The 22,617-nt window shown below is 48.1% G+C and overlaps 1 protein-coding gene across 4 annotated transcripts in view; it reads left to right on the top strand.

Moving 5' to 3' along the window:
• The first annotated feature begins 14,554 nt into the window (after positions 1-14,554).
• The window catches only part of HCK (HCK proto-oncogene, Src family tyrosine kinase), a 37,342-nt gene continuing 29,279 nt past the window's right edge, over positions 14,555-22,617 (top strand). Inside the window, exon 1 of one of the 4 annotated variants that reach the window (XM_083744436.1) lies at positions 14,555-14,871. Coding sequence is in view for 1 of the 4 variants with exons in the window: in XM_083744435.1 (XP_083600561.1) it covers positions 15,094-15,173 (80 nt within the window). In the remaining 3 variants the exon portion in view is untranslated. Of the gene's footprint in view, positions 14,872-15,079; positions 15,174-22,617 lie in introns of those variants that run through there. The other 3 variants (XR_014565651.1, XM_083744437.1, XM_083744435.1) reach the window with 3 other exon arrangements.

Below are 22,617 nucleotides of genomic sequence, written 5' to 3'. Positions count from 1 at the left end.
CAATATTGTAATGGTTCTAGGGGTTGCTCGTGCGTAAATCGATGCCACACCTGGCTGGGTTACCTGGGTGAACCCTTTCTGTCCAGACAGCCACCCATCCGTGGCTGTCTCAATCACTGGCAGAATCCGTCAGTGGGCGTTTCTTGAACTTCTTCCAGCAAAGAAGCTCTTTGACGCCTAGTTGCCGCCTACTCTCCCTGTGCGGAAGCTTTCTGCGCAGGGAGGGTGTGGGCAGCGGAGGACCCGTGCTCTCCCCGCTGGTCTCCGGCAAGGAGTCATGGAGCCACCTCACCGATTCCCCCATCTGCCCCCCTTCTCCACTGGTGCTACGATGAATTCCTTCCCCAGAAGATGGGCTGCTTCTCTCCCTCCCGGGACGCTCTCCGGAACCCCTCTGGAGCCCTCCCTCTCCCTCTGGCTCCAATGGCAGTTCCCTGACAAATATCATTTGCTGAGCGGTGGGGTTGAGAGAAGCCTGTGGAGCTCATGTCCTGCCTTTGAATATCCCAGAAGGATCTGGTTGTGCAATGTGAGAAGCAGGATGCTGGACTAGAAGGACACCTGGCCTGATCCACCAGAGATCATAGAATTGTAGAGTTGGGACCCGAGGGTCATCTAGTCCAACCCCCTGCAATGCAGGAATTCTGCCTAGGTTCTTGCACCTGTCCCACCCCATGGCTTGCTCTCTGCAGCTCGAGTTCGTCCTACTGGTCTGCTAGGTTCAGGAGAGTCGCCTTCAGATGGACTTCCGATGTCTTGTCTTGTGAAGTTGGTCAAGCGCCAAGCAATTTTTAATAGAGCAAGACTGCCCTCTGCTGGTCTCTTGCAGGACGTATGCAGTGAGCTTATAACGTGATAACCAAGACAGGTATCACATTGCCGCCTCGTTTGCAAGAGACTCAAGCTTTTACAATCAGTGCAACGGCAGGGTTTTTATGTTGCTTTTGAAATGAGGTTAGAACCTCTTTTAGGAATTGCAATATTTATTTGTTTTCATACTAACAGAAGCCTTTCTGGGCTGGTTTCCAGCCCTGTGCAATGGCCCTCCCACAATTTGTTGTTTAGTCGTGTCCGACTCTTCGTGACCCCATGGACCTCCCACAATAAAATCATTAAAAACTTAGGCGGAACCCAACACTTCTGCAAGTGGACCTCCACTCGTGCAATGGGACTTCCTCCATTCTATCCTTTCCCATTGCCCTACCTCTAACGCAGGGAGGGGAAACTGGGGGTCCCTGAAACATTGCTACACTCCAAATCCCATCGTCCCTGCAAACTGGGCCGTTCTGGCAGGGGCAGATGGGAGATGGAGTGCGACAACATCTGGGACCCCCTGGGCTCACCATTCCTGAGGTCTCTGCAATGGCTGCTTTGCAGCTCTGTGGACAGTCCTTGGTTGAGCAAGAGAGTCCAGAGTTCTTTGATCTTGGATCTCCTGGCATTGTTGGACTACATCTCCCATCATCCCAAACCAGCTAGTGAAACCTGGGGACCAAAGGTTTTCTCTGACCTGCAGCAAAGCAGAGCAAGGGTCAGTATGAGTCCGTTTGGTGGTGCTTTGAGAAACCACAAGAGGGTGCTGTCCTCTCTTCGTAATGCCCTTCCCTTTTAAGGTTTGCGCAAGGCAGAATGGTTTGCCCCTTGCGGAGCTACAATTCCCAGCACCCTTAGCAAACTACAACTCCTGGGATTTTTTTGCTGGGCAAGTCATGTTCTTTCAGTGAGTGGCTTGTGTGCTACCTGTGCTTCTCGGCTCAGCAGTGGCCCTTATAACTCGTGGAAATCATTTCTGTAAGGTGTTTTCCACATCAAGGTCTGTCCCTGGGAAATGTGAAGGGCAGGAGAAAAGCCCTGTGGCTGGATCAGGCCCAAGAGGGTCCACCTCGTCCAGCACAGATGCTGGAGGCAACAATGAGCTCTGATGGCTAAGTACTTTCCCTCTGTCTCCTTCTTCCTCAATTCTCAGTTGACTGAGCAGCAAAAGAAAGATTCGCGGGTTGCATCAAAGTGTAAACATGGAGCAATTTGCATTTCAGAAAAGGAAGTTCCCCCTCTTGCAATTTCCGAGAAGAAGCCCAGGCCTCCTGCCAGCTGGGTGGGGCTTCTCGTTTGGTACCTGCTGGCCCCACAGATGCCCCTGACCAGGCTGGAGGGTGAGTCACCAGAAGGACTCGGTTGTTGTGACATCATTCCGGAATCTGCACCAACTTCCTCTCACCATTTCGGGCAAAGCTTTGCATTTTTTCAACGTGGTAAATACCACGTCTTGCAGGGAAACTCCGCAGAACTGCTTAACAAAATATTAGTAAAAGTCCCAGGTCTTGAACTCTCATTCCATTGGATCATCACCCCACTCTCCACTCCCCTGACAAAAGTCTTAAATCCCCCTTTTAAATCTATATTGTTAAAAAATGCCTGAATCGCTCAGGCAGTAGAGCTATTAATCTAAAAGTCGTGGGTTCAAGCTCCACGTCAGGTGAAAGGATCCTACGTTGCAGAGCAAACACTCTGTGATTCTATGAAATCCTAGGTTAAACTGGTCTGGCTAAGCCTAGCCTGGCAGATCTCCTTTGTGAGTCGATCCCTGGCTTTTTGGGTGTTTTGGGGTAGCTAAGAGACCATTCATCCACACTGATTCCCAGACGAAGGCATCTGTAAACCCCAGTGTCTGTGGAAAAGAATTGCAGACCAGCAGTTTTGAGTCAGAAATTGAGGACCAGGACATAGCTGAGTTCTTGAGCTCTGCAAGCAGACTTGGAGGTGCTGGCTGGTCCTGTCAAGCAGGGATGGGAAGTTTGCTTGCCTCCATTAGATGTTGCTGGACTCCAGCTCCCATAAACCCCAGCTTGCATGGCCAATAGGAAAGATGGGAGTTGTAGTCCTGCAACCCCTGCCCTAGAAGACCTGATGTCGGACCAGCAGACTTCAGGTGTCTGTTGAGTTCTTCGGCCGTGTTCCTCCAACTACGCTCAACCTGTTAGAATTCCTGCTCCGTGATTGCAGTCATGGGACTGTTGTCTTTCACATGACGGTGTATGTTTTGACTCCACAGAGTGGGAAGTGACAGAGACAGGATGTTTGTGTTACTGTGTTCCGTGAAGTGGGACTATTGTCCTTTGTTCTTTTTCTCTTTGCTGTCTGATGCTAGAGAGAGGGAGCCATGTTGCAGTGCTCCGTGTGTGTGTGTGTGTAAATAAAGTAGATTAGCCAAAATGCTGAGTTGTTGGGGTCTGTTATGCAAAACTGCGAAGACTCTGTGGATCCCTAAGTGTGCCGATGTCTGTTGGCATCGGTCGCTGTGATGTTTGGGCAGAAGAAAGCTTTTGAAGCTCCCGAACGATCAACCAGGAGGGAGAGAACATACCAGTGGGGCATCTGTCTCTGCCAGGGTCCTACTCAAGTGTTGGATAAGCTCCTGACACAACCTGTGTGCTTGCAAATTATTTTTTTAATAAATATTTTTATTCATTTTCCAATATAAAATTATACAGTCAAAACATCTTATTTATCACTGATTTCTCCCTTTTGACTTCCCCCAGCTTGTCTGATAATCCTCCATTTTATTTACTTGTTCCACATTTCTTAAATTAATATTGCACTATATTATTATATTACTTTTTATCTTATTTTTTAAACATTATTTCAAACTTGTCTGATCACAAAACTTCTTTAAAACTTACAAACGTTATCTGATTATCACTTAAATTTTGCATATATTCTGTAAATTTACTCCAGTCTTCTGTGAATCTCTGGTCACGTCAATTCCGGATCCTTCCTGTGTGCTTGCAAATTAAAGTCAATGTTGGAAGCAAAACACCAGCAAGCCTCCAGTGACCTCCTCCCAAAGGAAAGAAAATCTGGGTAAACGCTGCACTCCTGTAGCATTTCACAGGAGAAGTGGGCCGTGCAAAACGGCACGTTCGGTCGATGGTGCAGGTGGGTGTAGCATTCAGTGAAGAGAGAAAAATCCACCACCTCATTTTCTGCAGAAGTGCAAAGACTTTCTGTTTAAACCTTGCATTCAGAGGCCTTGCTAGTTCCTTCTTTTAAACAGAAGAAGGTGTGGGTACGTGTGGGGGGGGTGTATTTATAGAAGTAGTCCATGAAAATAATAACCAGATTTCAGCAAGAAGGGCTTGACAGGGCTTCTCTCGCAGTGGGGAAGTGGACGTGGTTTGCATGGCACCAGCCTCAGCTGAGTTCTTGCAGGGAACTGATAATAATAATAATAATAATAATAATAATAATAATAATTCTTGCAGGGAACTGATAATAATAATAACAACAACAACAACAACAACAACAACAACAACAATAATAATAATAATAATAATTTTTTATTAATACCCCGCCTATCTGGTTCCCCAGCCACTCTGGGCGGCTTCCAACAAAATATTAAAATACAATAGTCTGTCAAACATTAAAAGCTTCCCTAAACAGAGCTGCCTTCAGCTGTCTTCTAAAAGTCTGGTAGTTGTTTTTCTCTGTGACATCTGGTGGGAGGGCGTTCCACAGGGCGGGCGCCACCACTGAGAAGGCCCTCTGCCTGGTTGCCTGTAACTTGGCAGCGTGGGAACCACCAGAAGGCCTTCAGGTTCCAGACAGAACGATGGGGGTGCAGACACTCCTTCAGGTATACTGGACCGATGGCCTCCTCTTGTTGGATCGCAGGCAGGAAGGTGTCAGGCACAAGGGATGGGGAAGAAATCTGGCTCACTTCACATTTAAAGACAAACTAACCTCGTTGACACTTTCTGAAACAATATGCAAACCAGTGCAAACCCTTCAAAATGCACACTTCTCTGGGTTTTGCAGCAGAGCTCTCCAACGAGGTGAGTTGAGTTAACCTCTGTCTGCCTTTGGAGACAATCGAGTGCACCTTCTGGCATGAAGTCAAACCGCTGTGTTAGCAGCACCAAAGCAACATCCCCAGGGCATGAACACAACACCAAGCCAAACCCCATGTGAAAGATTACTTCTTTGGTGGTCACTCGTAGCCAAGTAAGATTGTCTTCCATGAACACCGTCTTAACAGTGACTGTGGAGGCCAATTCTGGATCCACATGTCCTTCCACAGTGGGGACATTGGTTTCCAGGTGGGAGTTGATCATGGTGAGGGATTGCCAAGAGTGCCTTCCTCTTAGCACGTTTCTCCCTTGCGTCCTGAGTTCGATCATCTTCAAAGCCCATGACACCTTTGGTAAAGGCTGTTCTCCAACTGGAGCGCTCACAGGCCAGAGTTTCCCAATCGTCGGTGTTTATACGACAATTTTTAATATTTGCCCTGAAAGAGTCTTTGAACCTCTTTGGTTGACCCACCAGCATTACGCTTTCCATTTTTAAGTTCGGAATAGAGTAGTTGCTTCGGAAGACGATAACCAGGCATCCACACAACATGACCAGTCCAACGAAGTTGACGTTGAAGAATCATTGCTTCAACACTGGTGATCTTTGCTTCTTCCAGTACACTGACATTAGTTCCCCTGTCTTCCCAAGTGATATGTAAACATTTTTGAAGACACCGGTGATGGAAACTTTTGGGAATTGGAGCTGACATTTAAAAGTGGTCCATGTTTCACAAAGGTTACTACCACTTAAGAGCTATGCCTTGCCGATAAGGGTCCGTATAGTTCAAGCTATGGTTTTCCCAGTAGTGATGTATGGAAGTGAGAGCTGGACCATAAAGAAGGCTGATTGCCAAAGAATGGATGCTTTTGAATTATGGTGCTGGAGGAGACTCTTGAGAGCCCCATGGACCGCAAGAAGATCAAACCTCTCCATTCTGAAGGAAATCAGCCCTGAGTGCTCACTGGAAGGAGAGATCCTGAAGCCGAGGCTCCAAGACTTTGGCCACCTCATGAGAAGAGAAGACTCCCTGGAAAAGACCCTGGTGTTGGGAAAGATGGAGGGCACAAGGAGAAGGGGACGACAGAGGACGAGATGGTGGGACAGTGTTCTTGAAGCTACCAGCATGAGTTTGACCAAACTGTGGGAGGCAGTGGAAGACAGGAGTGCCTGGCGTGCTCTGGTCCAGGGGGTCACGAAGAGTTGGACACGACTAAACGACTAAACAACAACAACAAGAGCTATGCAATGTTTGCAGGTTGAAGAGAATTGGACAACATTCCAAAACTGCTGATAAAAATATGGCCCTGAGTTTGCCCCACGGCATAATTGAGATGAGATTGAGTAGAGTTGATTTAATATTTGCATTCCTCTTTCCCAAGTGGCTGACAAGAACCCTAGAATTGTAGAGTTGGAAGAACACTGCGATCACTGTAATATCAAACACAATATTATATAAAGCAGACAACAACAACAACAACAACACCTTCATCAACACAATCAGTACAATTTAAATAAGGTCAAAGTAACTGATCGTATTGCCAGGATACCTCCCCCAGAACAACAAAGAAGTGGACTAGCTGTGGTTATCAGACGCATTCACTGTACATGAATTATAGACACTTACAAAGAATTATGGGGATGCGGGTGGGGCTGTGGGTTAAACCACTGAGCCTCTTGGGCTTGCCGATCAGAAGGTCGGCGGTTCGAATCCCCGCGACGGGGTGAGCTCCCATTGCTCGGTCCCTGCTCTTGCCAACCTAGCAGTTCGAAAGCACATCAAAGTGCAAGTAGATAAATAGGTACCACTCCGGCGGGAAGGTAAACGGCGTTTCCGTGCGCTGCTCTGGTTCGCCAGGAGCGGCTTAGTCATGCTGGCCACATGACCCAGAAGCTGTACGCTGGCTCCCTCGGCTAATAAAGTGAGATGAGCACTGCAACCCCAGAGTCGGCCACGACTGGACCTAATGGTCAGGGGTCCCTTTACCTTTACCTTTCTACAAAGAACTATAGATTTAAAGAAGCATTTTACGTGGGGGGAGGGGAATTCAATGAATCCATGGAGGTTTGTCAGCTTCAGATGGGTTTGTAGGGAAAGGATTACAGTATTCTGGACCTATTTCAGTCTGGTTTGCCCCTGTAGCAACATGGTAGAGATCTCAAGGAAGCACCACATGGACTGAACTTTCACTGAGAAACCTTGAACCAGTTGCAATTTTTGAAGGTAAAATGGGTCAGGGTGGAGAATTGTGTGTGCTACTCAGAGGAAAAGAGGAATTTATAAATTTATAAATTATAAATTGAAGTCCAAGTCAGTTTCTTAACCTTTTGCAATGCCAGGGGCCTCAGCTCCGTTATCTGAAGTAATAATCAAGTGAGTGCATCTGAACATGTGTGAAGTGCCTTTCCCTCACCTCCAAGCAACCACAGACAATTGTGTGTGATTTGCAGACAGCCTCTTGAGCGACTTCCCTTCTAGGAATCGAGGGCATGTCTCTGGTCCAACTGGACTGGCTCTCAATTTTTAAGGCAAACTCAAGAGCTAAAGGCAGCCCTGCTTAGGGAAGCTTTTAATGTTTGATATTTTATTTACAGATAGGTAGCCGTGCATGCACACACTGTGTATCTGAAGAAGTGTGCAAGCACACGAAAGCTCATACCAAGAACTAACTTAGTTGGTCTTTAAGGTGCTACTGGAAGGAATTTTTTTATTTCGTTTTGATATTTTATTGTGCTTTTAATAATGTGTTGGGAGTCGGACTGGATGATCTCTGGGGGTCCCTCCCAACTCTACCATTCTATGATTGTAAAGAAAAATACTTGTGGCCAGTGGGCAGTTGTTTCACATCAGCGAAGTGGCACAGTTTGTGATGGGAACCTTCTTCAGCTCGTCGTAATCAGGGCAGTGACCACACAGAGGCGTGGAGGGACTGAGAAAATAACAAAATTGGAGAAGTGCCTTCTTTTTCATGCCAGTGCCTTGTCAAGAGGAGAAAATGACTCATGATGCTCTCAGACGATGACCCCCATACCGTCCTGTTATGAAGTGTGGGAACTTGAAATAATAGAATCCCAAACTCATCTCTCACACAGTGCCCCTTACCTGTTTATTCAAAATTCAATTTACACCATACCCTCCAACATTTCTCTGATGAAAATAGGGGCATCCTATTCAATATAACAACAACAACAACAACAACAACAACAACAACAACAACAACAACCCATCCATCTGACTGGGTTTCCCCAGCCACTCTGGGCAGCTTCCAACATATATGAAAACATAACATCAAACATTAAACATTAAAAACTTCCCTATACAGGGCTACCTTCTAAGATGTCTTCTAAAGTTTGCTTGGTTACTTATCTCCTTGGTTCACGGGTCACATAACTCCATACCTTCCAACATTTCTCTGATTAAAATAGGGATGTCCTAAGGAAAATAGGGACACGGGTGGCGCTGTGGGTTAAACCACAGAGCCTAGGGCTTGCCGATCAGAAGGTCGGTGGTTCGAATCCCCGCGAAGGGGTGAGCTCCAGTTGCTCGGTCCCTGCTCCTGCCAACCCAGCAGTTCGAAAGCACATCAAAGTGCAAGTAGATAAATAGGTACTGCTCCGGCGGGAAGGTAAACGGCGTTTTTGTGCACTGCTCTGTTTCACCAGAAGCAGCTTAGTCCTGCTGGCCACATGACCTGGAAGCTGTACCCCAGCTCCCTCGGCCAGTAAAGCGAGATGAGCACCACAAACCCAGAGTCGGCCACGACTGGACCTAATGGTCAGGCGTCCCTTTACCTTTTTAAGGAAAAGAGGGACATTCCATGATCAAATCGGAAAATGGGAAGACTTATGTAAATCTGGGGCTGACCCTGGAAAATTAGGACACTTGGAGGCAGGGCCATCTTACCCATAGGTCCTAGGGGTGTGGGGCAGCCGGGCGTCAGGCTCTCTGGGGCGCCAAGCCGAGAGTCCAGGGCCGAGATTTGGAGTCCAGGTATTGGGAAGAGCCGACAGCCGCTGCCAAGCAAAGTAGAGCCCTCAGAGCACCCCAGCTCTTCTGATGCAGGCAAGGGAGGCGCTGAGGCAGCCAGCCAAATTTGCCCTCCTGCACACCTGGGATTGGCGGGCTGCCAAAAGGCCTACCCAGCTTAAGACAGCCCGGCTTGGAGGGTCCGTTTAGGCTACTTAGTTTGATTAATTCAACAGTGTTAACGAACTTGATCCAGGGATGCCAGCTTTTCAGAGAATGATTGTCATTTACTCCTCCAGCAGCCCTTGAAACTCTCTTGCCTCTTTGCCCCCCCCCCCAGGAATTATTAGCCCCCCATAGCTATGAATATATATCCTTTGGGCCACAGCAGCGAGGCTGAGGGGGGGAGGTCTTGTCGTCTGGGCAGCCCAGGAGCTCCAGACACCCTGCCCAGTCTTGCACCCGGGGAGATCACGTCAGTGCTGCAAACACCCCCAGAGGTGCACTCCATTATCTCTTGAGACGGACAGATGGCAACATTCGTAGCTACATAAATGTAAGCAAAATTGCATTGAGAGGCCGTGTTGACAGCCAGCCAGCCAGGAGCTGCCGTTATGCACCGGTGCGATACTTCAACCACATTCTGAGTTTCAGTCAGTTAAAAAAGAAATGCTTATGTCGCAGGTCCTTTGCAGGGTTCAGCTCAGAGCAAGACAATCCTCTACTTCTCCAGCTTCCAGCACCAGCCACAAGCCTCACACATTGCCCCCTCTTGGCCTATTGCTCTCCATTCTAGGATGAGTTGTGAAAAGTCCCGTCCATTTGCCTCTATGGCAACAGAGCTCACTCTCTGGCCATGTAAACATCCGTCTGTGCTTAACTGACCAGCTAAGGCCATTGTCTTACCAATAAACCAGTCTGACCGATTCACCATGTAGAATCTAGACTCACAATGCCAGGCTCTCAGGTGCGCAAGGGACTCACGGGTTATGACCCGTGACTGGCCAGCCCACAACCTTTAACACTATTTTCAATGTGATTGGCTTGTGCATTTCCTTTCTGTAAAAGGTGTTGTTGTTGCACAGTTAGAGGAGAGATGCTTGTGAGGGTTTTTCGTTCGCTTTGTCTTTTCTTTTTCTTTTGTCAACCACGTACCCTGGGGCTTATTTTGGTATAATCAGCACATAAGGAACAAATAATGAGCCCTTAAAAATGCATTTTGGTGGGGAGGTGGCCTGCAGGAAAGCAAGCAGCCCAGGCTTTGCTGTAGCTTCAAAATGCTACTCCAGAGTAATTCTGCTTCAAAGTGCAGAAGCCCTTAAGAGCAGCCTCCTCCTATTTTCTGCGTGTTCCTGTTTTAAACTTTTAACAGAGAAGCAAGCCAGCAAGGCTCCTTTTCTCGGTGACCCCGTGGGCGGGGGGTGGGTGGGGGGTGGGCGGGTTGGGCTCCAGAGATGTCATGCTTTTTTGAGCTAGAGAGGGAAGTATGGGGGAGAGGGATGTTTCCTCTTTTCTTCTCCCCAGAGAGTGCAAGGTTACTTGTTTATGCAGTAGAAATAGACTGAAAGAGCATCTTCACCCCCATCATTCAGCCCGGATACTGAGGTCCAGCTCCGAGGGCCTTCTGGTGGTTCCCTCACTGAGGGAAGTGAAGCTACAGGGAACCACGGGCGGCCGCCGAGACCACATAACACCAGTCTTGAAAGACCTACATTGGTTCCCAGTACGTTTCCGAGCACAATTCAAAGTGTTGGTGCTTACCTTGAAAGCCCTAAACGGCCTCAGCCCAGTACAGTGGTACCTCGTGTTAAGTGCTTAATTCGTTCCGGAGGTCCGTTCTTAACCTGAAACTGTTCTTAACCTGAAGCACCACTTTAGCTAATGGAGCCTCCCGCTGCTGCTGTGCAGCCACCACGCGATTTCTGTTCTCATCTTGAAGCAAAGTTCTTAACACAAGGTACTATTTCTGGGTTAGCAGAGTCTGTAACCTGAAGCGTATGTAACCCGAGGTACCACTGTATACCTGAAGGAGCGTCTCCACTCACATCATTCTGCCCGGACACTGAGGTCCAGTGCCGAGGGCCTTCTGGCGGTTCTCTCACTGCGAGAAGCCAAGTTACAGGGAACCAGGCAGAGGGCCTTCTCAGTAGTGGCACCCACCCTGTGGAACGCCCTCTCACCAGATGTCAAAGAGATAAACAATTACCTGACATTCAGAAGACATCTGAAGCATGTTCAGGGAGGTTTTTAAGGTGTGACATTTTAATGTATTTTTAATCTTTGTTGGAAGCTGCCCAAAGTGGCTGGGGAAACCCAGCCAGATGGAAGGAGTACAAATAATAAATTATTATTATTATTATTATTATTATTATTATTATTATTATTATTATTACCAGGCAGAGAGAGCTTTCTCCATAGTCGCACCCTCCCTGTGGAATGCCCTACTGTCAAATGTAAAACAGATAAACAACTCTATTATTTCCAGGAGACACCTGAAAGCAGCCCTGTACAGGGAAGTTTTTAATGTCTGAGGTTTTATTGTGATTTAAATATATTTTGTTGTGAGTCACCCAGAGCAGCTGGGGAAATCCAGTCAGGTGGGTGGCATATAAATAATAAAACATAAATCAACATATAGACGGTCATTAAATGAAGGATTATTAAAGAAGCCAGAGATATAGGGGAAAGGGATGAAAGTCCTAAAAGACTACTTTGAAATAAATTTAAGCAAAGGGACAGACTTAAATATGATACAGGATTCCGGTGAGGCAGTAACAAGAGGCTTCTTTATGTACAACAAAACGCTTTCCAAAAGAAATCAAGGGAAGCCAAGAAGCAAGAGATAATAAAAGAACCTACTATGAATGAAAATAAATGAACTGAAAAACTGGGAAACACGGTTGTAATGCAGACTATTAAAATGCTACAAACACAATTCTGACTCTACATGAAATTAAAATAACCTAAACGGAAAGAGTCTGAATTTGCAAACAAACCTGGAAGATTGTTGCTGTGGCAATTAAAGAAGGAAAAGAAATCTAATGTGATCAACCCATCCACCAGCCGCTGGCACTCTGGAGGGAGAAAAGAAAGTGACGTTTTGGTTTTAAGTGACGAACAAGGCAAAAATTGCAACACTGAACTGGGTATTTGGTGGCTGGATTGGCCGACCAGAGGTGGCCCATCCAGCGCAGCATATTGCTCCCAGAGTGGCGAACCTGATGCTCCAAAGGGAACACCATGAGCAGGATGCGGCCGCAAGAGCAGTGGAGGGAAATAGGAGCCTATGGTGGCCTCATCCTACGTGATTTGGGGGTGTTCAGAGGTAATAATAATAATAATAATAATAATTTATTATTTATACCCTGCCCATCTGGCTGGGCTTCCCTAGCCACTCTGGGCAACTTCCAAAAACAAAAAAATTAAAAGTCTGGTAGTTGTTCTTCTCTTTGACATCTGGTGGGAGGGTGTTCCACAGGGTGGGCGCTGCCACCGAGAAGCCCCTCTGCCTGCTTCCCTGTAAATACAATTAAATATTAAAAGCTTCCCTAAACAGGGCTGCCTTCAGATGTCTTCTAAAAGTTTGGTAGTTATTTTTCTCTTTGACATCTAGTGGGAGGGTGTTCCACAGGGCTGGTGCCACTACTGAGAAGGCCCTCTGCCTGGTCCCCGTAACTTGGCTTCTCGCAGCGAGGGAACCGCCAGAAGGCCCTCGGCGCTGGACCTCAGTGTCCGGGCTGAACAATGGGGGTGGAGACGCTCCTTCAGATATACTGGACCGAGGCCATTTAGGGCTTTAAAGGTCAGCACCAACACTTTGAATTGTGCTTGGAAACGTCCTGGGAGCCAATGTAGGTCTTTCAAGACCGGTGTTAAGTGGTCTCGGCGGCAACTCCCAGTCACCAGTCTGGCTGCCGCATTCTGGATTAGTTGTAGTTTCCGGGTCACCTTCAAAGGTAGCCCCATGTAGAGCACATTGCAGTAGTCCAAGTGGGAGATACCCAGAGCATGCACCACTCTGGCGAGACAGTCTGTGGGCAGGGAGGGTCTCATTCTGCGTTCCAGCTGGAGCTGGTAAACAGCTGCCCTGGACACAGAATTGACCTCTGCCTCCATGGACAGCTGTGAGTCCAAAATGACTCCCAGGCTGCACACCTGGTCCTTCAGGGGCACAGTGACCCCATTCAGGACCAGAAGGGGCAAAGTGCATTTTGGATAGCAGCTCCACCCCACATTTCTGAGAGATGAACAGCAGCACATTCCACACAAACATCTGACGCTTATTTTCTCCAAAGGAAGTCCTGTTGGGTTTTTTTCAGGAGTTGTTGGGTTTTTTTCAGGAGTTTCCAGTAAGTCTGGTTAAGGCTGCACCCTTATTTGAATGTGTAGTTTATGATTTGTGTAGTTTATGATTTACAAGTAACCGCAGGGGTCCAGTTGTGGAGTAGGGCAAGCAGAGAAATAAGCTGCTTGCCCAGGAGGGAAGGGAGGGAAAGCACCGTTCCCTCCTCCCCCCCCCCCCCCGCACCTGCCGCAACCCTTTAACCTCTTGAGAACCTCTATGCAGGGTTCACATTTCCATATTGCAAGGTAAAAACATAATAAAAGTTTACTGGGTCAGATGCCCCCATGGGAAACACACGAGCAGGACCTGAACACAAGACCCCTCTTCCCTCCTGTCATTTCCAGCAACTGGGATTCAGAAGCCATCATGAGTGATAGCCATCAATACCCTTTTCCTCCCACAAATATGTTGAATCCTTTTTCATTCTTAAAGGTATATCTCTAATCCCTCTTTAAAGCCATCTAAGTAGGTGGCCCTGTTTCCTGTGGAAGGGAGTTCCACAGATTTAATTCTGCCTTGCATGAAGAAGTCCTTCCTTTTCTCTGTCCGGATTCATCCAACCTTCAGCTTCATTGGATGCCATAGAATTCTAGAACTGTAGAGTTGGGAGAAGGTCCATATAGTTAAAGCTATGGTAGTGATGTATGGAAGTGAGAGCTGGACCATAAAGAAGGCTGATCACCGAAGAATTGATGCTTTTGAATTCTGGTGCTGGAGGAGACTCTTGAGAGTCCCATGGACTGCAAGAAGATCAAACCTATCTATTCTGAAGGAAATCAGCCCTGAGTGCTCACTGGAAGGACAGATCCTGAAGCTGAGGCTCCAAGACTTTGGCCACCTCATGAGAAGAGAAGACTCCCTGGAAAAGACCCTGGTGTTGGGAAAGATGGAGGGCACAAGGAGAAGGGGACGACGAGATGGTGGGACAGTGTTCTTAAAGCTACCAGCATGAGTTTGACCAAACTGCGGGAGGCAGTGGAAGACAGGAGTGCCTGGCGTGCTCTGGTCCAGGGGGTCACGAAGAGGCGGACACGACTAAACGACTAAACAACAACAACAAGAGTTGGGAGGGAACCCGAGGGTCATCTAGTCCAACCCCCTACAACGCAGGAATCTTTCGGCCATCAGGACCCTGAGATTGAGAGTCTCATGCTTCACCGACTGAGCTAAAGAGTTCTAGTGTTAGGAGGAGAGAGGAAAGAAAACGCTTCTATCCAATTTAGCCATGAATTTGCCTAGTCTCCATCCGAAGTGGTGACCGCCCTTTGCCTCTTGCGAGAGTGAAAGGTAACTACAGTATTTGCTGAGAGAGAGCCCTCTTTTTAAAAAGTGGAAGGGCTGGTGGGGACGGAGAGGCTGGGGGGCGAGGCCTTCGGGAAAGAGGCGCGGCCGCCGTGGGGCTGGGCGGTTCTTAAGCGCGCGGCTTCCCCATAGCGGGCGCGTCGGCTTCTGCTTCTGCTCGCGGACCGTGAAACCGTCGGGGAGGCGCAACAACTGCTGTTTTCCTGCTTTGCTGCAGCAACTGCGCGGGGCAGAGACCTTTCCCCTCCCCTTGCCGGGCATTTTTGTGGGGTGCGTCCCGCCCGAGGATTGCGTACAGGCTAGAGCCATTCTGGAGATGCTCCTGACCTCGGAAGAGGCACCAGCTAGCGCGCAGGAGCTGCCGGGCTGCTGAGAACGCGCCGTCGAGGGAACGTCGGAAGGCGGCAGGCAGGTGAATCCGGGGAGAGACGGCGGGGGCAGGGGGCAGCCGCGACCCTCCGCTCCCTCGGGAATGGCAGGATGGAGATGGGTCGTACGAGGGAAGCGTCAGGAATGCTTACCCCGGAGTCTTGTCTGTGTGTTTGTAAGAAATGCTTAACCCGGAGTTTTGTCTGTGTCTTTAATGCCCTGGAGCCCGTGAAATGATAAGGCAGCGGAGAGCCTGCTCTAGAGCATGTGCAGAGTTTGTTTTCCTCTTTCCCCGAGTCATCACTCACCTCCGCTTTCGGCTCATCTGGGTAGTCGTGAGCCAAGGTACTTCTCTGTTGCGAAGGCTCTGGGTACTTTGATCAGACGTCGCCCTTTTCAAGGGGGTTTGTAGGGGACATGCCCCCCCCCCCAAATAAACACCTCTATTGTTTGCATTGTATAGTTCATAAGTCACCCCACTGAATTTCAGTGGCTCTGCAGGAGCTGAACCTTGCAGTCTGAAACATCTGGAGCCTGGAGGGCACCAAGTTGGAGAAGGCTGCTGGAATACGTAGCCAGGTGGTGAAAGAAAGTAGTTTCACAAGGACTCAACTCACCCTTTCAACTAAATGTTTAGACCTCAACCGTGCTATTCAGTGTGCACCTGAGAACGTGCTGTACACTGCAATTGAACCGGAGTTAAGTCGCGCAAGCTCTGGTGCCCTAAGGCTTTTCAGCACATCATAGTTTGTAGAGGCACAGCGAAGATATTCTAAGGGTGGGAACAATGGAGGAAATCTAGCATCTTGATTCTGTTTTAATCTGTATCGCAGCTCTGTGGGAGGGGTGTCCAGCTCTGTCCTTCTGGTTGTTTATACACACCTCCCCCTGCAAAAGCTGCAATCCACGGCTCACTCAGTGGGGGTGGGGATACAAGCACCTGCTTTTTTTCCCAATAGTTGTGTGAGGAAAGGCTAACCATTAACCTGGCTGCCTCAGAATGTTAAAAAGGTAAAGGGACCCCTGACCATTAGGTCCAGTCATGACCGACTCTGGTGTTGCGGCGCTCATCTCGCTTTGCTGGCCGAGGGAGCCGGCGTACAGCTTCCGGGTCATGTGGCCAGCAGGACTAAGCCGCTTCTGGCGAACCAGAGCAGCGCACAGAAACGCCGTTTACCTTCCCGCCAGAGCAGGACCTATTTATCTACTTGCACTTTGACGTGCTTTCAAACTGCTAGGTTGGCAGGAGCAGGGACCGAGCAACGGGAGCTCACCCCGTTGCGGGGATTTGAACCGCCAACCTTCTGATTGGCAAGTCCTAGGCTCTATGGTTTAACCCACAGCGCCACCATGGTTTATTAAAATCACACACACAAACTTTGTCCAGAGGTATAACTAGGGTTTCCAACAAACCATGGTTTGTTATTGGTTTATGAACCTTGGTTTGTTTTAACTGCAGCTTGTCGTCATGCTTGAACTCGACACTCCCTCCTGAACCAAGGTTTGTTTGGCCACACCACCTCAGTTGCAGGAGCAACTGGAAAAACAACAACGAACAAACAAACTTTGGATAAATAAGCCATTGTTTGTCTGATTGTCTGTGCGGCAACTCATAGTGAATTTGTAGTTTGTCAAACCACAGTGTAGTGTTACATGGAAACCAGACAATTTTCTCCTCCAACACTGCTGCTTTTGGGGGTAAAAAACTGAGCCCACATCTCCACCCAGGGTCTCCAAGGAGTTTGGGCTGGAATGTGCACCTAATATTCCTATTGTTGTTTCCTTAGTTTTGGTATATTTGAAAATCATCTCTCTTCCTCTCTCATAAATAAAATGAAATATTGGTTTGCTTCTGTGACCCAGATAGCACGTCACAGTAAACCATAGTTGATGGTGGGTTGTCCTGTCCCCTCAATGCACAGAGGAAACAAACCATGGTTCCTAGTATCAGGCACATTGCACATAGGTCTAGGCCACAAATTTACATTAGCTATTGCATATGTATGAATGCTTCTGAGCAAATTGTGTAGAGTGTGTTGTGTGTGTCATAGACATATCTCCACCGAGCTACCCCCCCCCCCAACAACTTTCCTGCTGGGTCAAGTATGTCCATTGTGGTTGGTTTTGCTCCAACAGAGCACGAGGTCTCTTAGAGGCCGAGGGATGCTCAGCGCATGGGCTCCGGAAGGCCAGGGATGCTCATGTGAGCCCAGCAAGATCTCGCAAGAGCACTCCAGAATTGGTGCACCAACAGGGCTTTGCTCCCCACCCCATCCCCCCTCCTCCAAGCAAGGCAGAGAGCTGAAGAGCTCATACCACACTGTTTCTGCTTGGCTTACGTGGTGTGGAAAGAGCTTTCAAGCTCTCGGCTTTGCTTACATTAAACTTGCAGAATTCAACCAGCCAGCCCCTAGCCACATATGGTTGAAGTTGCTCAATCTAAATAGCCAAAAGATTTGATTGTACTGTATAGCACATTCTCTCTGCAAATGCAGGCAGCTTTAGAGTGACTCAGTAGGTTTGATGTTTCAGACAGGTGAGCCCCTGCTGTCACTCCTCAACTTCAGCACACCTTGAAAATATTCCCCGTCTCATCAGCACCATTTTATTCGAATTGATCTCATAATTTGTACTTGCACACACTTTTGCCAATTAAAAAATATTTCTGCAATGGTGCTTAAGTGGAAAAATGTGTTGGTGCAAGTTTTACACCGGTCTTGAAAGACCTACACTGGCTCCCAGTACGTTTCTGAGCACAATTCAAAGTTCTGGTGCTGACCTTTAAAGCCCTAAATGGCCTCGGCCCAGTATACCTGAAGGAGCGTCTCCACCCCCATTGTTCAGCCCGGACACTGAGGTCCAGCGCCGAGGGCCTTCTGGCAATTCCCTCTTTGTGAGAAGTGCAGGGGGCCTTCTCAGTGGTGGCACCTGCCCTGTGGAACGTCCTCCCACTAGATGTCAAAGAGAAAAATAACTACCAAACTTTTAGAAGACATCTGAAGGCAGCCCTGTTTAGGGAAGCTTTTAATATTTAATAGGTTATTGTATTTTAGTGTTCTGTTGGAAGCCGCCCAGAGTGGCTGGGGAAACCCAGCCAGATGGGCGGGGTATAAATAATAATAATATATTATTATTATTATTATTATTATTATTATTAAACAGATTTTCTTCTTTCTTTTAGAAAAATGCAACATGCGCCCTTTCCAACTGGGACAATTTCAGGCCACTTTCATGCCATACTTTTAAAGTTCTGTGATACCACTTTAGACAGCCCTAGCTTCCCCCAAAAGAATTTTGGGAGCTGTAGTTTGTGAAGCTTGCTAAGAGACACCCCCCCATTCCCCCCACAGATCTACAATTCCCAGAGTTCGCTATGAAGAGAGATTGGCTTTTAAACCGTTCTGGGAATTATAGCTCTGTGAGGGGAATGAACCTCAGTAAATTTTGGTCTTTTCAGACAGGCCCCCTGGAGTTAGAAAGTTTGAGAAGCCTTGGCCTAATCCCCTTTTAAAGTCACAAAGCTTATCTCATTGTGTGGCAGCGAATGCAAACAATTAAATTCCCCGCCTTTTTTTTTTGGCCAACAGACCCATTTGGAAACTTCAGAAGGCTCCGTGAGCGCCAGTCACAAAATGGCTGCCGTTAGGCAGGAGCGTAACACCTAATAGCTGCCCCATCTAAAAGATCAGGAAAAAAAGAGATTGGGGACCCAAAATGGAGCAAGCAGCTCCTACCCCCCTGTCTTGGGCATTGTAGATTTTTGAGGGTATATTTACTGGAACACTTGTGGCCACCATAGGAAAGAGGAGCTGGCAGGGCCCCTGAATCAAATTATGCACTGTGGGGAAAAGTCTTAAATTCCTGAGAAAGTTCTTCTTCCTCGTGCAAAAGCATGGTCAGTGCACAGGGGCTGCCTTGTCTGCAGATCTGATGAGCCAAAAGACAAGTTCTCTTTTTAAATTATTTTTAAACCACTGCTAGGAACCAGTGGGACGCGGGTGGCGCTGTGGGTTAAACCACAGAGCCTAGGACTTGCCGATCAGAAGGTCAGCTCCCATTGTTTAGTCCCTGCTCCTGCCAACCGAGCAGTTCAAAAGCACGGCAAAGTGCATGTAGATAAATAGGTACCACTCTGGCGGGAAGGTAAACGGCGTTTCCGTGCGCTGCTCCGGTTCGCCAGAAGGGGCTTAGTCATGCTGGCCACATGACCCGGAAGCTGTACGCCAGCTCCCTTGGCCAATAAAGCGAGATGAGCACCGCAATCCCAGAGCCGGCCACAACTGGACCTAATGGTCAGGGGTCGGGTCCCTTTACCTAGGAACCAAAAGTTGACCTGGCTCTCTTGAGACAGGAACACTGTGTAGCAGAAGAATGAAAGGAAGCTGCCTTATACAGAGGCAAACAATCTATCTAGCATCCCCTCCAACATTTCTCCAATGAAAATAGACATATCATCATCATTTTCATTTTATTTATACCCCAACCATCTCACTGGGATGCCCCAGCCACTCTTGGCACCTTCCAACATATATAGAAACACAATATAATATTAAACATTAAAAACTTCCCTATTCAGGGCTGCCTTCAGATGTCGTCTAAAGTTGTACAGTTACTTGTCTCCTTGGCTTGAGAGTTGCATAGCTCCATACCTTCCAACATTTCTCTGATGAAAATAGGCATGTCCTAAGGAAAAGGACGCGGGTGGCGCTGTGGGGTAAACCACAGAGCCTAGGACTTGCCTATCAGAAGGTTGGCGGTTCGAATCCCCGCGACAGGGTGAGCTCCTGTTGCTCGGTCCCTGCTCCTGCCAACCTAGCAGTTCGAAAGCACGTCAAAGTGCAAGTAGATAAATAGGTACCACTCCGTTGGGAAGGTAAACGGCGTTTCCGTGCGCTGCTCTGGTTTGCCAGAAGCGGCTTAGTCATCATGACCCGGAAGCTGTACGCCGGCTCCCTCGGCCAATAAAGCGAGATGAGCACCACAACCCCAGAGTCAGTCACGACTGGACCTAATGGTCAGGGGTCCCTTTACCTTTAAGGAAAAAGAGGAAATTCCAGGATCAAATCAAAAACTGGGATGGCTTCTGTAAATCTATTGCTGTCATTGCAAAATAGGGACACTCGGAGGGTCTGATCTAGCTCAGTTTGGTCTACACACTGACAGCTGACAGCTCAGGCAGGGCCCCCTGGAGATGCTGCTGGCCCTACATTTGCAAATGTGCAATACATTAAAATGCTTAATATTGAACTGTATTCGGTTTGGGGGGTCAGTCTGGATGATGTCCTGAGTCCCTTCCAGTTCTTGGGGTCAAATGCTTGCTTACAAAGCTGTTGTACTACCAACCTTACTGTATGCTTTTAAAACATGGACCACTTATAAATGCCATCCCCAACTCCTCGAAAGATTCCATCAACTGTGTCTCTGAAAAATTGTACACATCACTTGGGAAGACAGGCGAACTAATACCAGTGTACTGGAAGAAGCAAAGATCACCAGTGTTGAAGCAATGATTCTTCAACATCAACTTCATTGGACTGGTCATGTTGTGCAGATGCCTGATGATCGTCTTCCAAAGCAACTACTCTATTCCGAACTTAAAAATGGAAAGTGTAATGCTGGTGGTCAACAAAAGAGGTTTAAAGACTCTCTCAAGGCAAATCTTTAACAATGTAGTATAAACACTGACAACTGGGAAACACTGGCCTGCGAGTGCTCCAGTTGGAGAACAGCCTTTACCAAAGGTGTCATGGACTTTGATGACACTCAAACTCAGGATGCAAGGGAGAAACGTGCTAAGAGGAAGGCACGCTTGGCAAATCCACACCGTGATCAACTCCCACCTGGAAACCAATGTCCCCATTGTGGAAGGATGTGTGGATTCAGAAATGGCCTCCATAGTCACTTACAGACTCATTGTTAAAACCGTGTTAATGGAAGACAATCTTACGCGGCTACAAGTGATTGCCAAAGAGGAAGAAGAAGTGGAAGAGTCTAATCTAACAGAGGAGTTCTCCAAACTAGTCAGACAATTCTCTTAGGACAATGACCTCCGTAGGCCACTCAAGTGTCCTGGTCAGCACCCCAAAAAATGAGCTAGGTTGCAAGAACTACAACTGAGTGGTCGCACCATCTGGGCAGATAGGTGCCCCTCATCTCCTAGCTGCTAGGTAGGAGAACAACTAGCAGAGTTTTGGGGTGTGAGCTGAGCTGGAAGCAGGCAGGAAGCTGGATACACAGAGACCTGCTTGCTCTGTGCTGGGTCCAAAGCAGTGACTCACGGAGAAGCAAGATCTTTGGGGGTATTCATTCTGTCGGCCCCTCTTATCTTATGCTCAGGTTGTAGATACAGTCATACCTTGGTTGTTGAATGCCTTGGTACTCAGACGTTTTGGGTCCCGAATGCCGCAAACCCAGAAGTGAGTGTTCCGGTTTGCGAACATTTTTTGGAAGCCAAAAACCCATCACGGCTTCCGATTGAGTTCAGGAAGCTCTTGCAGCGAATCAGAAGCCACGCCTTGGTTTTCGAGCTGTTCCGGGAGCCGAACAGACTCCCAGAACGGATTAAGTTTAACAACCAAGGTACCACTGTGTGTGTAAATAAAGCCATATATGCAAAAGACTAGGGACACAGGTGGCGCTGTGGTCTCAACCACTGAGCCTCTTGGGCTTGCCAATCGGAAGTTTGGTGGTTCGAATCCCCATGACGGGGTGAGCTCCCATTACTCTGTCCCAGCTCCTGCCAACCTAGCAGTTTGAAAGCGTACAGTGCAAGTAGATAAATAGGTGGCAGGAAGGTAAACGATGTTTCCTTGCGCCCTGGCTTCCATCACGATGTCCCATTGCGCCAGAAGCGGTTGAGTCCTGCTGGCCACATGACCCAGAAAGCTGTCTGTGGACAAACGCCGGCTCCCTTGGCCTGAAAGCGAGATGAGTGCCGCAACCCCATAGTTGCCTTTGACTGGACTTAACCATCCAGGGGTCCTTTACCTTTTACCTATACAGTGGTACCTCAGGTTACAGACACTTCCGGTTACAGATGCTTCAGGTTACAGACTCCGCTATCCCAGAAATAGTACCTTGGGTTAAGAACTTTGCTTCAGGATGAGAACAGAAATCACACGGTGGCGGTGCGGCAGCAGTGGGAGGCACCGTTAGCTAAAGTGGTACCTCAGGTTACGAATAGTTTCAGGTTAAGAACGGACCTCCAGAACGAATTAAGTTCTTATCCCAAGGTACCACTGTATCCAAAATACACTGCAGTCTCTGCTGACCTTCATTCTGAGGAAATTGAACCCTGAGTAAGTGCCCGGAAAGCCTTGGAGTTTCCCCGCTTGGAGAGTGAGGTGGCGTGAAACAGCACTTTATAGCAAAAGAACTTCCCGTTTTGAAGTTCTGCTAGTGCAAACCCCTGCAGAGTGGCAGCTGAGCTAGATGGTCCCTGGCTCTGCTTGTGGAACGGCTTATGACAGTGCTGCGAACAGGGCTTAATTGCCCTGAAACACACAGTTCCACCCCAGCAGTGCCTTGGTCTATTGCTGCAAGTACCGTATTTTTTGCTCTGTAAGACTCACTTTTTCCCTCCTAAAAAGTAAGGGGAAATGTGTGTGCGTCTTATGGAGCGAATGCAGGCTGCGCAGCTATCCCGGAAGCCAGAACAGCAAGAGGGATTGCTGCTTTCGCTGCGCAGCGATCCCTCTTGTTGTTCTGGCTTCTGAGATTCAGAATATTTTTTTTCTTGTTTTCCTCCTCCAAAAACTAGGTGCGTCTTATGGTCTGGTGCATCTTATAG

Source organism: Podarcis gaigeae (assembly GCF_964106915.1).
Source record: "Podarcis gaigeae genome assembly, chromosome: 6".
In the NCBI taxonomy this organism is placed as follows: Eukaryota; Metazoa; Chordata; class Lepidosauria; order Squamata; family Lacertidae; genus Podarcis; species Podarcis gaigeae.
The sequence above is the reverse complement of the archived record's forward strand: the minus strand, read 5'-3'. Positions and strand labels throughout refer to the sequence as shown.